Source organism: Channa argus, chromosome 13 (genome assembly GCF_033026475.1).
Source record: "Channa argus isolate prfri chromosome 13, Channa argus male v1.0, whole genome shotgun sequence".
Taxonomy (NCBI): domain Eukaryota; kingdom Metazoa; phylum Chordata; class Actinopteri; order Anabantiformes; family Channidae; genus Channa; species Channa argus.
Window position 1 is genome coordinate 23,946,508 of NC_090209.1, and position 16,203 is coordinate 23,962,710.

General features: G+C 40.9%; 1 protein-coding gene and 2 non-coding genes across 3 annotated transcripts; all 3 read left to right on the plus strand.

Moving 5' to 3' along the window:
* Positions 1–11,396: 11,396 nt before the first annotated feature.
* On the plus strand, positions 11,397–14,739 carry rpl10 (ribosomal protein L10). Its single transcript, XM_067527250.1, has 6 exons — positions 11,397–11,516; positions 12,592–12,650; positions 13,226–13,333; positions 13,760–13,898; positions 14,008–14,170; positions 14,535–14,739. Exons 1-6 carry the CDS (start codon positions 11,494–11,496, stop codon positions 14,688–14,690), a joined length of 648 nt encoding a protein of 215 aa, XP_067383351.1. The 5' UTR covers positions 11,397–11,493; the 3' UTR covers positions 14,691–14,739.
* Positions 12,877–13,009, plus strand: LOC137140342 (small nucleolar RNA SNORA70). The gene has a single exon (XR_010916441.1). It is a non-coding gene; the product is annotated as a small nucleolar RNA SNORA70 (small nucleolar RNA).
* On the plus strand, positions 14,286–14,418 carry LOC137140350 (small nucleolar RNA SNORA70). Its single transcript, XR_010916449.1, has one exon. It is a non-coding gene; the product is annotated as a small nucleolar RNA SNORA70 (small nucleolar RNA).
* Positions 14,740–16,203: the final 1,464 nt, after the last annotated feature.

Here is a 16,203-nt window from a genome sequence, read left to right on the forward strand (position 1 = left end):
GAGGGGCATAATTCGTACGTGGAAAAGCTTTCACGTTCATTTTTAGGCAAAGGGGATATTGAGGAGAATTCAAAGACAGTCAGTCAGCATGTGAGTTCAGGGTTAGACAGTCATATAACTTGTCAGAAGGCTTAGTAAATCAATGGTGAATCCCAATCTGAGTCTAATGGTAAATGAAAAGATGACGGACGTCCATAGAAATGCTCAGCCAACCTTTGGCACATTTAACTGTGTGTATTATTAAATGTGAACAAAGGCGACATTTAACATTTTTGACAATTAAAAAGTTTCCTCGTCAGAAATGGAATAAGCAACAGTTGAATCAAACACACAACACAAAATGCTGATTGCACAAAGCTGAGATGAGAACTTTGGTGCACGTGCATCAAGACAGCAAACCCAACCAGACTGAGCCCACTGTCGTCACAGCTCAAACCCCCACTTAAAATCCTCCTGTACCTGCACATACACTCCCTGAACACACTTAATATGTGATATCAACTCTCACCGAAGGCACAGTAAACTATACTATGAGGATTTGAAGTCCGGCAGTAGAATCCAGGCCGAGCAGAGCAATTACACTGACTCACCAAGGAGCAGACGCTGATGGCTGCCGCAGCCTGACTCACACACAACCAGGACGTCAGACGCTGTGAAAAAATGACATGTTTGCAAATGTAACATGCGTTTTTGTATGTTGGATGTGCAACGCTTCATGCATGCATATACAGTGTGTGTGCTGTTTGTCATGGAAACTATTAATGTCTCTTGCAGGGGTTTCCTTCAGGGAATGCCCTGTGCATGTGGTTTGTGTGTGTGTGTGTGTGTGTGTGTGTGTGTGTGTGTGTCTGTGTGCGTTTGTGGTTGTATTCCCACAGCACACAGACTGAAAGATAATCAGGCTAAATGTAGTCTGCTACTTTGACCGGCCTGGAGATGAAATCATCGAGCATGCTAAGCGTACGAGTGACTGTGGTTTGTAGGTATGTTGTATATACGTGTGTGTGTGTGTGTGTCTGTGTGTGTGGCCGAGCCAAAGGCACAATAAAGCGGCTAAACAGAAAACAGCTACATGACTTCACCTTGTGCGCCTGCTTTTTTCTGATCTCTTTGTGTTTCCATTCCCACACACTGCTCACTAACTTTTCAGAAAATCAAGCAAAAAACGGGCAAAAGCTAAATGCAGAAATGTAATGTAACACATTCAAACCCACTTAGCCAAAAAAGAGTCCAAATCAGGCCAAATCCTCATCAAACCTCAACCCTTCCAACATACTTACCTAACACATAATGAACATGATCTACAGTTTTGACTTTTTATTAGTTTTCATGCGAAACCATTAATATTTCTTCTTTTTTGAGCTAAAATAGTACAACAAAGAAAACTCTTCTGCGGTTGAACTATTTATGACTCATGACCACATAAAGGCCCCAAATGGTGATTTGTGATCCAAGATTAACTTCGCTGCTGAAAGCTCCATTGATCAAAGATTCTAAAAGCTGTCCAATGTTGTGTGGATCTGTACGAGTACACACACGCACACGCACGTGCATTGCCAACAAGATGTGCGTGTGCCAGCACAGCTTGTTAGCATCACAGCACTAATCCGACAATTTAGGATTTAAACATGGCACAGAAAACAAATAAGCGTTTAATATTAGTTGGTACTTCCTACCAAAATGCGATGTGTGTATTCTTGAGGTCATTGGCCTTGGACATTTTCTTAAACATTTTAAAACTGTCTGCTTGTCTGAGTTGCTTCTTCTTCGCTGGCTTTGTTAGGTACATTATTTGTCGCTTTTCTTCCAGTGGCTGTTAATTCGTCGAATACCAGAAAACCAGCGGCAGGGTGTGAATCCCATTGCAGGTCGTGAAAACATCAATAAGTGCAGTGCCAGCTGCTCCCATCTGTTATCTCTATAAATACAAAATATGTCTATTATTCCTTTTCCCCAGCCAGTCACTTAATTAGGGTCGACTAATAGATGTACAGGTGGATGTTCTGGATGCTGAATCTATGACTTGTAGAAGGCGTTTTGTCTCAGTCTGTTAGATGTCTGATTCTATCGCCGGTGCAGAGGTGGCATTTTTATGGTCTTCGTTTTTATACTGTGGGCGAACACAACTTTGCGTCTTAATGTTTAGCAAGTTGCTGAAGTCGCATGGCAGTGTGCAAAGTGAAATCTGCATTAGGTGGCAGAAGAGAAACGTGGCTCAAGCTGAGAATGAGCTCATGTTAACTGCGACAATGTGAACTTCTTAGTTGGAAGGCAACAGTCAGGAAAAATAGCACCACATTTCCCATGATGACTATGGTTGCATGTGTGATGCACATGAATTATGGCACTTATCTACCTGTTGGCACTCAAAGTGCTTTACACTGCTTCCTATTCACCCATTCACACACACACTGACTGATGGGGGAGCTGCTATACAGCTGGCCGACTGTCACCAGGAGCAACTAAGTTGGGGTTCAGTGTCTTGCTCAAGGACATTTCAACATGTGAGCGGAGGAGCCGGGGATCGAACCAACAACTGCGAGATTGACGGACAAACCGCTCTACCTTCCTTCGCCACAGTCGCCTGGGCACTAACTTGTAATACGATTGTGCCGTACTGGTTGCGAAGGCAAAAAAACTCCACAGTGTCCCTTTAAAAATTCCTGAAAGTGTTGCACGTGTCCTCTGAGGAGGGAAAAGATATAAACAATGAGAGAGAGGATTACTGAAAAATGATAACAGTGAAAAAATGTAATACATGACAGAAAACTTTGTTGTTTTATCCATGAATATTAAACATTTAAGTGCAGTTAGTCACTTTCCCCAATGAGTAACTCTTCAACAGATACAGTCGGTCGAAGTTGGCTGTCAAAGCAAATATAACTTGATAGTCTAAAGCGTTCAGTCCTGCTGTTTAGTCCTAAGTGGCAGATCCCAGCGTGCACTGTTTCATTTAAACACGTTCAATTACATCTGCTGAAGAGCGGAGATGGAGGGACGGTGGGACATTTTAGCCACTTTCTGCTCCGACGTCCACCCCTCTTTAACTTTTCACTCCCTCTCTGGCCATATTAACAAAATCAGCCAGATTGGACGAGAGCGGGACTGACAAATGGACAAAGTGAGAGAAACCTGGACTCATTCCCAGATCTCCAGTTCCTGTTGAGTAATGAGCACAGGGGGCTTAGGCAAGACGAGTGTGTGTCTGTGTGCTCATGTAAGCAGCACACGCACACTTTTGTGAGTTAGTTACAGTGAAAGTAGAATAGCTATTCATGAGCCCAGCGTGTGTGTGTGTGTGTGTGTGTGTGTTTGCATTCCAGGTGGATATTGAAATTAGACAGGGGTGCTCAGCATCAAGACAACACATTCACAGTCTTTAAAAGGAGACCTTACTGAACTGAATGAATCAGACTACAGGAATCTATTGCTAGTAGCTACTGGCCATTTTGGCAAGACACACACACACACACACACACACACACACACACACACACACACACACACAATCACAACTCCTCCATCACCACTAAGACACAGACTAGAGAGTGATGTAAGTCCAGTTCTGAGGAGGGTGGTCTCTCCCTCTCTCCCTCTCCCTCTCTCTCTCTCCTCTCCACCCATCTGTTAATATAGGTTGGGGACATTTAACAATCTGGGAATGCACATACACAAGTACATTTAAACACTGTGACTTCTCCGTCTGCAAACACGACCTTTTAAGGTAAGTTCTGCCTTCTTTTCTCTGCCTGTCTGTCTTTGTCTCCTCTCACTAACTCTGTTCCTGTCTTTTTCCTGCCTGTAGACCGCCCAACCCTCTACGAACAAACCACCACCACCACCGCCGCCGCCACCCTGTCCTACATTGTGTATCTACCCTTTCCCCAAGCAAGCACTGCTTTATTCCCTCATGACCAGCGCACCTCCCTCGGGTCTTGAACTCATCTAAACAGACGAGGCTTGAGAATGGCGGAGAAGAGGTCGAGCAGATCAAATGAGGAACACAGCAAAGCAAACAAACAGAGGCTTCCAGCAATGTGGAGAGATTGACTCTGGATAGCAGAGGTTTGTCTTGAAGCAGGGTGCAAATCTGCGTTGGGCACGTGACAGAGTCAGCACCTCCTAAATTTGGTTTAAGAGGCTGAATAAGATGAAGAACCCCAAAGTGTTTGTAGTTTGGTGGCTCCTGCATTTGTGTGTGTCTTATACAGATGGAGAGATGAGCTCCAGCAGTTTTGTCCATATATGGGAGGGTGTGTGTGTGTGTGTGTGGAGAGAGAACAGATATGAATGACTGATCCCCCTCTAACCCGCCCTCTCTCCCGCTGCTCCCTCTCTCCTCCCCTAAAATGTCTGTGTCCTAAATCTTCCAGATTTCTGTTGTGGCGTTCACAAAATGAACTTCAGGATAAACGTCTGTTGTCTGTGTGCAAACACACGCACAGACACACACACACACACACACACATAAGGGGTCACACTTGTATAAACACACACTGTCGTGTTAGACGGAGTAGTGTTTTTTAGAGGATGTCTAATCCGACCCCACAAATATGTAATTTTCGCAAAGAAGAAGAAAAAGAACAGCATTTATGTTGTAACTATATTATTTTGCTATCATGTCACTTCTTTATATTAAAGGAATATGGTATTTCAGTACCTGCATAATATTTGACATGACAACACAATGTTGTTTAATAATTCATTTTATTTTCTTAGCAGAAATTCAAGGATGAGATGAGACTTGACTTAAATGCACTGGACAAACCAATGAATAAACACAACATTGATTGAGATTATTGTTATTTCTAACAACCTAAGAACTGCATTTAATTTTTTAATCTATATGTTTTTTAGAGCAACCAAATAAAGTTTGCGGGAAGAGTGTGTCTGTGAGAGTGAGGCTCGTTTTGCTCATCCAGGTGACAAGTGTCAATTATGTGTGTGACATCAGCACTGCAGAAAGACACATATTCAGAAACACGTCACACCTGTGGGCTCATCTGCCGTGTGTGTGTGTGTGTGTGTGTGTGTTTCTGGAATTCCTTTATCTTTCTATCAGTCATCCACTGTGACTTACTGCATGAACACGTGATGAAATATAAGGTGACAGCCATTCTCTTCACCTGCATCGGGGCTGGAATCATTGGAAACAGATGTTGAACGAAACAAGTAATGATGTCACCCCGGATGAATGCCGGCTGAGAGTATATTGAGAGAGTACTGTGAGATACATACATATAAACAAGTGTGTGGTGATACGGGCTGAAAACAAACTTCTACTACTTTGTAGGTTTGGTAGGTTCCTCTCATGCCAAACAGCATTTGACTGAGAAAGGTCACTCAGTTCGTATTGTGTACTATGGGGCACCTGACTGTTGCAATTCTAAAATTTCATAAAGGTGAAATTGCTTTGCCCTTTTATCAGATGAAAGGGCAAAGTGAGTTGTTTTCATCCACTTAAACTTCCTCTGCTTTCATGTTCAGCCATCAACCCCAACTTCCTCCCCGAGCAAAATGTTTATGTATTATGTGTCTCCATGTTCTGCAATGCGTACTGCAGGTGCTAGATGTCAACTCTCTATCACATGTCTGAAGCTACTGTAGAAGGCGACCTACTGACCCACGAGTATGTGCTGGTAAGAACTTGATAATAATGATTATTATTTTATAAATCATGTTGCCCATAGGGTCCTTTCTGTGGGGGGTTTGCGTGTTCTCCCCGTGCTTGCGTGGGTTTAAGGCATTGCATAATGGAATTATTCTTCATTCATTCATTTATTCCTCTAACCACAGTGTCCAACTGTGGACACTGTGGAGAGACAGGAAATACGTTTCCTCTATACTGTTAGATTATTAGCTTTAACAGTTAACAGGCCTGAAGAACCAATCTAACTGTACAGTAAATGTCACCATATATTAATGGTTTCAAGCTTGAATGTATTCACACAAACACGGACAAGGACACACGCAGACATACACACAGCCATAAACGCACATTGAGATTCAGCTCCAGTGATCTGAAGGCTGCTGCTGCATGAACTGCATGACATCATATGATCTCATTACTGAAGCAGTTAGGCCTGACACACAGACCTGCAGAGACATGACCTGCAGAGACAGAGCGAGACAGACACTGGGGCAGACAGAATACCATCAAGTACTCCACTGTTGCATGATTTGATACATACATATATGCATAGTATTATACAGTGTAATATACATTTTACTATACACTGTAGATGATGCAGCATCTTTGTTTTTACTTTTTTCCCCCCTGGAATATATTTGTTGTCCTATTTATGGTGTTTTTGTCCAATGTTTAAGTTTGCTTTGGCAGCACATGAATGTACTTGTCAGCTTAAGACAAGTGAATTGAATTTGGGAGTTTGGGGTGGACACGTTCCAACAGAATTTAGGAGACGTGAGTAGGTGCAAAGACAAGCTTCCTATCTACAGTTTTGTTTGAACATTCCAATGTTTGTTGGATTCAAAATCGACCTGATTTCACAGCATGGACTTCATGATGGTGACTGATATGTGAGGTCACAGAGAACGGTGAGTGGGAATTTTACACCAATGAACAGGAAACAAAACATAACAAACAATAAAGAAGATGGCAAGAGGAATGAGTCAGACTTGTTTATGTTTTTGTGGACTCTTTGTCTCCATGGCAACAATGAGTTTTTTTTTTCACTTCCTGATGAACAATGTTGGTGCCAAATGCCCATTCAGCAAAAATGCCACAGCTCCAACAGAGAGCTGTGGGGGATCTTTTATCCGTGGTTCCTCCGGGACCCCTGCACTTCTTGTTTTCCAACTATCCCTCCTTAGCCAGTGCTGACTGCCTCAGTCTAATGTTATCCTCCAGCTTCTGATTGACGGAACACACCTGATTCAGGTAATCATCAGCGACTGGTGCAGAGATATTTGGAAAGCATGCAGGGCTGGGGTCCCAGAGGACCAGGGCTGGGAATCCTTGATTTATCAGATACTACGTAGTGGCTTGAATCAGGTCAGAGTTTCTGCTTTACACACATAGAAGAAATCTACTTTAAACTTTAAGTGTAATAAAAAAACCGATAACATCCTCAACATCAGTAAGAGACATGCAGCATCCACAATGTCACCAGCAGAGGTGGCAGAATTACACAGCACACGACTAAAAAAAACGATCAATTACGAGTAGATGTTCCACTTTAAACTCACGTTGAAGCAGTCGGCCAAGAAAATGACCTATATTGAAGTGCAACAAACCTGAGACTGGTGACAACATAAATGTCTTAATTTTGTCCAGATTTCCAGAAACTATTAATTATAAAAAAAAAAAAACAAAATTAGGATAAAGGGAAATAAGAGAGATTTTTTTTGGGACACAACACGACGGGTGAAAGTGGAGCTGACTGTAACCACTTTATGTACTAACTACTGCGTCCATAATAATACATCTTTATTTGTTAATTAAAACGATTCTTTTTATTAAGAATCTTCATCTAAAAAGAAAGTAACAAGTAACTAAAGCTGTCGAATAAATGTAGTTGTGTGTCGTAGAAAGTTTTTCTCCTTTCACTTTTTCTCTCTGTGCTACTAAAAAAGAAGTAACGCAAGATTGTACTTAAGTACAGTACTGAGGCAAACGCACTTAGCTACTTACTCCCTCTGGTCACATGCACACAATGTGTTGTGTTATATGGTCGCTAGGAAGCTGGAGATATAAATGACTGGGCTGTAGTCAGGAACTAAATTTGGCCCGAGGTGAAGTCATCTCTCCATCGTTGACTTGGAAACATATACATTTACATCCTGGAGAGGCCTTTGTCTTCACCATCGACATGTCTAGAAAACTGTCACTGTCTCGTCTTCTTGTGTGCATCTGCTTTATCAGAAGTGTTGGTTTGGCAGCAAACTGGCTTTAACAGAGCTCGAATAAACTGTTGCTCTATTGTCTTCTTGAATTGCACCATTTGACAACAACACCTCAGTTCAAATGGCAGCTCTCCACTGACTGTGAGTGTTCAATTACTTTTACGCACTACTGAATGTGATATACAATTTTATACATTTGCATTATTTTTAAGTGAATGTGCTGAAGCCAAGAGACAAAAGAACAAAGATGTGTAACTTTTGAAACCTTTACAGCCTGGACCATGTGCTGTATTGGAGCAATGACTGTATTGTGTAAAACACTATGTTATTTTACAACTTCCCTGACACAGAGCAGGTGGAGTTTATTACATGAGATATTATTAATAGCACTAGTTTTAAATCGATTTAGTAAGAAGATAAGTGGCTGAGAGCTTACTTGACACTATCTGAAATGTGTGACTATTACAGCCCCACCCGTTTGTTTCTCCATGCACTTTAGTTCTCTCTGTCTCCGCTTCACAGAGTTCCGTTTTCAGAGTAACCTACAGGGTGTTAGTCACCACACCCTCATGCATCAGTCATACTGGTCAGAGTGTGTGTGTGTGTGTGTCTGTGATAGGGTGTGAGGGTGTGGTTGGCAGGATGATAATTTATATTTCTGTTTTAGTTGTAACAGAGCAACATGCAACACAGGAAACCGCATAGAGGCCATCATTGTAATTATCAGGATCATTGTCAAGTGTTTGTCTCGTTCTCTGTCCTCCACATGTAATCTGCACACTTATCGGGGTTTTAGTAGATTGTCTTACAGTATACACACTGATTGACTGGGTGTATTAGTCTACAGGCTCTTTTCAACAGGATAAACATTAGGCTGGTGAGAGGATTAGTCCTGTGATCTTCTGTTTCAACGCTCGTCCCTCTAAGAACGGCTGTGGGGATAGTGAGACGTTTTAACACATAGATGACATGTAGACTCAGGAAACAGCTTAGCATGAAAACTGTTTCAATGGTAGGAGGATTTTCTAAAAAACCCTTGAACCAAACTGATGGGCCCTGATTCTACGTTTTAGCACACTGACGTTCGGATATTTTCCCCAAACGCTCCTTTAACTCACATGTCAATTAAACAGACAATCCTTAGTTTGGATGCCGGGCTTTAACGAGTAATGTCATGCTACTTTTAAGATTTGTTCGTATTAAAGTATTAGGCTATTTCCATTGTGTAATGTGTGTATTAGTGTCCTTCTGGCTGGGTGTGTATGTGTGTCAATGGTCACCAGAATGAGGCAAACACTGCAGGACCATTTTTGGTCCTTGCTCCCTTTCTATCGTCACAGCGTCATCCTTGCCCTTCAGTGACATTTAGCTCCGATACAGGAAGAGTCTGGAGAAGATTCAAGCATCAGCAGCAGGGCTAGATGAGATAAAGAGGATCTCAGGGCTGATGGCTGACCTCCACATGAGGCCTTCCAGGGTTTCCCAGTTCAAGCTCAGTGCCTTTCCGGAGAGAGATATCGCTTTGTGCTTGAGTCATGCAGCAAGGAGTGGCAATGCATTCCCACTTCCTAATCCAGGCTGTGCTGAGCAGACTGCGTTTGCAAAAGAACCTCATTTCTTCATGCTGAGACTTTTTTCATGCAGGTCCATGTCTAGCAGTCTCCACCTGATGTGGACGGTGAATTCATAACTGGCTAATTTCACTGAGACAATGTAGAAAGCAGCTTTTTACACAAACTAAACTCAAAGAGGTGTGAGGACACCAAACACGAGGTCTGCACTCAGCTACCTTTACATATTTCTCAGGAGCCCCGGGATGTTAAAACAACATCTTGCTGTGTGGAGCGATGCCTGAGCTGCTCTCAGGCTGAGCAGAGTCAGAATGAGGTTAGGATTCCTCACATTCCTCCGCTACACTACATTTGCTCTGCATTAACAAGAGTTTAGATATGAGCTCATTGTTCCTTTTTAGGAATTAGCAATGTAGGTAGGGCCCAGAGGACCAGGGATGTCAGGCATATTTATACAACAGTGCCTCCTTGTGGCCAGGTATTTTGTTACATTAGGGCCTCAGAGGAAATCATTTATTAATGTCCACAGGTCACATTGTGAGAAATCATTTGTTCATGTCCACAGTTCACATTGTGACATATTGTTGGAAATGCACAAACTTTAAAAGGTGACCAATAATATCAGCAGGAGTGGTATAAGAGTGGTTTTCTGGATGTCTGGCTGCAGTAAAAAGCAGTTACAAGAATCAGCTCTCAATTCAAAACTTACAGACATATTGTCAGCGTCACATGTAAACATACTCATTTTGCAGAATGAATAATGTCTTATTAACGTGTTTGTAGCCTATTCTTACATTGTATTTTTTTAACCTGGAGCTACTGAAGTTTTATATGCTTCTGGGAAATTTAGAGCGTTCTCTTATGAACTCTGTCTCTCTCTCTCTCTCTGTGTGTGTGTGTGTGTGTGTGTGTGAAAATCTGCAAATTAAGAAAATAACACAGTAGTGGAGTAAGGTAAGTACTTCAACAGTAGAATGGCTCATTAATGTGAACAAATACATTAAAAATCAAAAAAATACCTATTGTATATAACATAGAAAAATATATAATTACCTAAAATCCCAATATTATATTATTATTAGGTTAAACTTGGTTTTGGCACAGTTTTACCAAAGTATACTTTAGTGTATCTAACAAACATGAGTTTGAGATGTCTGTGAATCTCACTTGTGAGTTGCTTTGGATAAAAGCATCTTTCAAACTACTAAATGAAAATAAAAATATAAATCAAAGTACTAGAGTCATTATGGAATGTAATAGCTCATACTGTATCACAAAAATGTACTTCAGCTCAGAACTACAGGAAATTACTCTTAGTTATGCTTCTTTTCCCCAAATAAAAGCTGAAAATGGAAAAATAAATATGCTAATAACTTTAAATACACCTGTACTGTTGTGTAGTGGCCTCTACAGGTCTGCTGTGGAAAGTTTCACTGAAGTTATTTTTCAATGTGACCACAGCATGAAAATGGTACTAAAAAATTTATAAACTAGTTAAATACTTTAATAGTATGTACATTTTTCCACATTTTTGGTGTAAAGTAAAGGTTATGGATGTTAAAAGTACATGCAGCTTCTAGGAATCATGTATCATATATGTACACAGTACGGTTTTACTTTTATTAAAAGATTTTCCAACACAACCACACAGGCCACTGCTGTAGCTTTAAGGTGGGCCTGTAGCCGCATTTAGTTGTGTAAAACTACATTTCCCAGCATTCTCCACGGCCCTTGTTAACTGTTATTAAATCAATTTTACAACAGCATATATCAATTATTCTCTTATGTTGTTTTCTTTATATTATGTTAAAAGTATGACGACTCAAAAATAACGCGTTATTGAATTAATACATATTTTTTCCCCTGACAACCGTTTACGTCCATATGACGAAGCGGAAGTCTGCGTATCTTCCTTTCCTCCATTAGGTGAGTGCGTGGTCGAAGCGCATTTTTTAGTCTCTCCATAAAATAGGATGATATAAAGGTTCTTACATGATATTTTGGCTTCTGTCAAATAAAAAAACACCTGTACTTTCTTAATTTACAGATAGCAACCATGGGCCGCCGACCAGCCCGCTGGTAAGTGCAGTGTTAACAGCTTTTAAGAAAAGGGCCAAGTTGGTTCGGGGGAAAATGGCAGCGGCTCCGCTCGGCACCATGTGCACGGTGCTGGCTTACCGGGCGGCCTGGGGACACACGGGTTATTATAGCATTAAATCACACCGGAATTTCTCTTAGCCGTTAGATACACTGTTACAGTTTGTCCTGTTTTTTGAAAAGAGGACAAAACGTTGCTTAAGACAGTGCTAACGTGTTGAGCTAGCAGAAAGCTAACGTTAGCGTTAGCACACCGCCCTATTACACAAGTAAATCCAAGTTCTCTATGTAAATATGATATTTCGCAAACCAAGATCATGACCATAGTATTTTATTATTTTGACATCTTAAGTGGATGCGACTTTACAGCCTTGATTCCAGTGTAAACTCTGGGAAAACTTGCAGCTACACTCTTACATTGTAGTTTAGAATTCATAGTTTTATTTTACCATAACTGGACTTTGGAGTTGGTATTAGCCCTGAAAACAGATGTGCTGTCGTGAACATCACTGTTAAAATCCTGTAATGTATAAATTGATAATAATTGTCATAGAATAATGTAACTAAAGAACATTGTCCATGTATTGTCTGATTAATTGCCAGGCTCTTTTCCATAGAGCTCAAATGTCCAAAAACTAGATAAATGCATCAAGGAACCACATTGTTGCAGACGTTCTTTTGATAATGCACAGACCTTTGTTAGAACCCGTCTCACATAGGCCATGTTGCTGCTTCTGCCAATGCTCACTAGAGCAACTAATGTTGATTGATGCAATTGGGCAACAAGTCTCCAGCAAATGTGCTAGATATTTTACAGTGCGAATAAAGTTTGTTTAAAACAGGTGCTACACGCCATAGATGTTAAGACCGTTCTACAAATATAATCAAACTACTTGTGAGCTGTTTACATCTTTGAGATGGGGTTTTAAGTCACAGACGGTGAAAGCACAGACTATTACGTTGTTGATTGTAGTAATTTTATTTTTTTAAAACGTCCTTACGAAAATATCAAAGCAGTCGCAAACATGAACTTATGACTGGATTTTGTGCCCCACAGCTACCGTTACTGCAAGAATAAGCCGTACCCCAAGTCCCGCTTCTGCAGAGGAGTGCCTGGTAAGCAGTTCCAAATATTTCATTAGAAATGTGTCAGGTGTAGAGGAACTGGCAGGTAATGATGATGTTACTGAAACTAGTAGATTTCAAGTCTTGTATGTTAGAAAGTGCCAGTGTTTGAACCTCCAAATTAGTTATTCAGTGTACACTGCTTTGTCTTTTTCTATTCTTTTTTTTTTTTTTAACTTCTAAGCAGTTGTATGCCACAGGTCTGGTATTGGAAATTTTGCAGCTTATTAAGCCGACCAGTTCTGCTCCAGTGCGTTTCTGGTGTGCAAAGGCTGCAGACAGTGACTCTTTGGTTGTGTATGTACACAGCTGTGAAGTGCTGAGTGCTTTAAGGGACCACTGACACAAAATGTTTTTTTCCATGCACTTCGTGATAATTATTGCACTGATTCTAGTCACACTTTTAACAATTGCCTCGGAGGTAGGGGTTTGTAATTCTGATCAGCTCTGAAGGATTAAATTTTTCTTTTACACTCGTATTATTAGTATGCCTGTTGTTTCTGAAACTTTGATGGTCAAGTTGTCCCCTGTTTGTTCCTGACAACTTTCCTTTCTTTTGTACGTAGATCCCAAGATCAGGATCTTTGACTTGGGCAGGAAGAAGGCCAAGGTAGATGAGTTCCCTCTGTGCGGCCACATGGTCTCTGATGAGTACGAGCAGCTGTCTTCAGAAGGTGAGGACTGGAGGAGCAAATGTAACCTGCTATTCTCTAGACCGGTTTGTGCTGTAAACCAGCCAATTTAAGAGAATCTGATTAAATGAAAATAGGACAATGCAATGAAATCCCGTACCTTCACTAGTTCCATTTTTTCCTTATATTCTGGTCTTCAGTTGGGACTGTACATGTGATTCTACTTAAGTAGTTGTCCTGGGAATATGAAGTGATGATAGACTTAGACTTCAGTTCAGGCTTTCTGTTGTGTATACATCCAGAGTCAATAAATGTATAGATCTCTTTGTGTCCTAAATTAATACATTTGTAGGTTATTATGGTTCTGTCTGTGGATATGTAGCTAAGTGCACAAGAAAAAAGTTAAAACTAAAGCTCTGTGCAAGCTGAAGTTGAGTCAGATTTAATCACCCCATCCCCTCTGTGTAGCTCTGGAAGCTGCCCGTATCTGTGCTAACAAGTACATGGTGAAGACCTGCGGTAAGGATGGTTTCCACATCCGTATGCGTCTGCATCCCTTCCACGTCATCCGCATCAACAAAATGTTATCCTGCGCTGGAGCTGATAGGTGAGAAACTCGTATCTGTGTAGATGGTTGCTGGACGTTGTAATGGATGAAGCAAAATCGACATTGGTTAGCTGTCAATAAAAGCTGAATATCTCCATCTTCTGGTCAGGCTCCAGACCGGAATGCGTGGTGCTTTTGGTAAACCCCAGGGCACCGTGGCCCGTGTGCACATTGGTCAGGTGATCATGTCTGTGCGCACCAAGGCCTCAAACAAAGAGCATGTGGTCGAGGCTCTGCGCAGAGCCAAGTTCAAGTTCCCTGGACGCCAGAAGGTAAATTAGGACGTCACGTGGTTAAATAATTTTGATCAGTTGTCCTGAAAAATATCCTGTATTATTAATATGTGTATATTAATATGTATATTGTATGACAAGCATAAGCACAGCTCTGCAGCTTATTAAGCCGACTAGTCTCACTGAAGTGTGTTTTTGGTGTGCAAAGGCTGCAGACAGCGACTCTTTGGTTGTGTATGTTCTCAGCTGGGTGGTGCTGAGTGCTTTAAGGGACCACTGAGACAAAACCTTTGATGAGGCCTTTCTCAGGCTTTTACTGTGTTAATTCAGCCATTTGTGTGTTTGTATCAATTGATCGTGCTTTTTGGCCTGTTATCCTTACTGTGAATGTTCTTACCTTCAGATCCATATCTCCAAGAAGTATGGCTTTACAAAGTTCAACGCTTGCGACTTTGATGACATGATGGCTGAAAAGCGTCTGATTCCTGATGGCTGTGGGGTGAAGTACATCCCCAGTAGAGGCCCTCTGTCCCGCTGGAAGGCCCTTCATGCTGTTTAGGCTTTGTGACAACAGACGACCAATAAAATGGGTTTGATTACAAACGTGATTGTGGTCATGGGTTTTCTTTCTTTCACTGGATTTGACCATTAGTAGTGTTTTCAGACTGCTCTGTGGTACAGGTAAGCATCCCTAACATGGAAGTACTGTTTGCCAAGTTTGAGGTTTATGCATCTTAAATAAGCAAACGGATTTTACCTGGGGAAAAGAACTCTGGCCATCTGGCTGCATCAGAATTGAAATGGTTTTTCATTACGACCCAAAACAGTATCAGCCAGGAAAGTACAGAAGGAAGATCCCCAACATTTTGGATCAAGTAGAGCAATGTCATAGACTTCTGAGCTACATTTCTTACAATGCAACACAATACAAACCTCACTAACCATAAGTTCACCGGCAATTGTTCATGAAAGAGTGTGTTAGTTTTCTGTTTTTTATCTTTTATTTTTATTTGTTTTCCTTTGTTCTCACTAGAACAGAAGATGGGAATAAAGCCTTTCTAAAAAAGTACAGACTTGGTATTCAAGAACACAAGCCTTTAAAAAGGCTCTAGATGTAGAGGAAGCACGTCAAATGATTCAACATAAAGTACTTGGTATATGTATTTTCTAATACAAATGCATTTTACAAATGTATTTTCTTTACCCTTAACAAAGCTGCTTTAAATTGACATTTTGTTGTTTGGCATCAATCTGACTTTGGAACTTAGTCTTTTAAACACTACTCAATTTGATGCTGTTGATGATATGAATGTACGTGCAGTTTTTTTTCACACACATTGTGATTAGCCCAGAAATGTTCACGTCTTAATTTCAGTAGTACCTCATAAATGACCAATTTCATCTGAAAACCACGCACTTGCCCTTTAGTTAGTAGCATAAACGTCGCAATAAAATAAGCAAATGATGGCATTACACACAGTAAAACAACTTTTTAAAAAGTGCAAACCTTGGGCAACCCATTTCTGCTAACTACAACTAGGTGAAGGTGAAAACAATTACTTCCTAATATCTGTGGTATCGGCAGATTTCATGCAGAATTCCTATTCATAACATAACGTTGCGACATAGTGCACTGTTTAAAAACAATCGCATCTTGATGATTAACAGGGAAATTGAAAACAAACAAAGCAAATCCAATGTTTGGTTGTTTAGTCAGTAAGTCGTGCACGAGCATCATTCTTAACTACGAGGAGCAGGGAAACACGTTTGCTGGTTTGTGCTCAATCCTGCACCAGGAAACTAAAACCCAACCCTGCGCCGGGTCCTGATGAGGTGTCACCCTCTGCTGGTGGGCTTTGGGTGTCGGCACGGTTTTACCGAGGGACATTGTTGGATGTTTGTTTTGCATTGAAAAATATGTCTGGTCTCATATGGAATTGGAGCCTAAACATAAAAGCTGCCACCAGACAAATAACTACATTTCTCAATCTCTGATAATTTATTTGGGGTAGAATTTCTATATGTACACACATAGAAACTTTACCATATTAATGTCATTGTCATTAAACAGG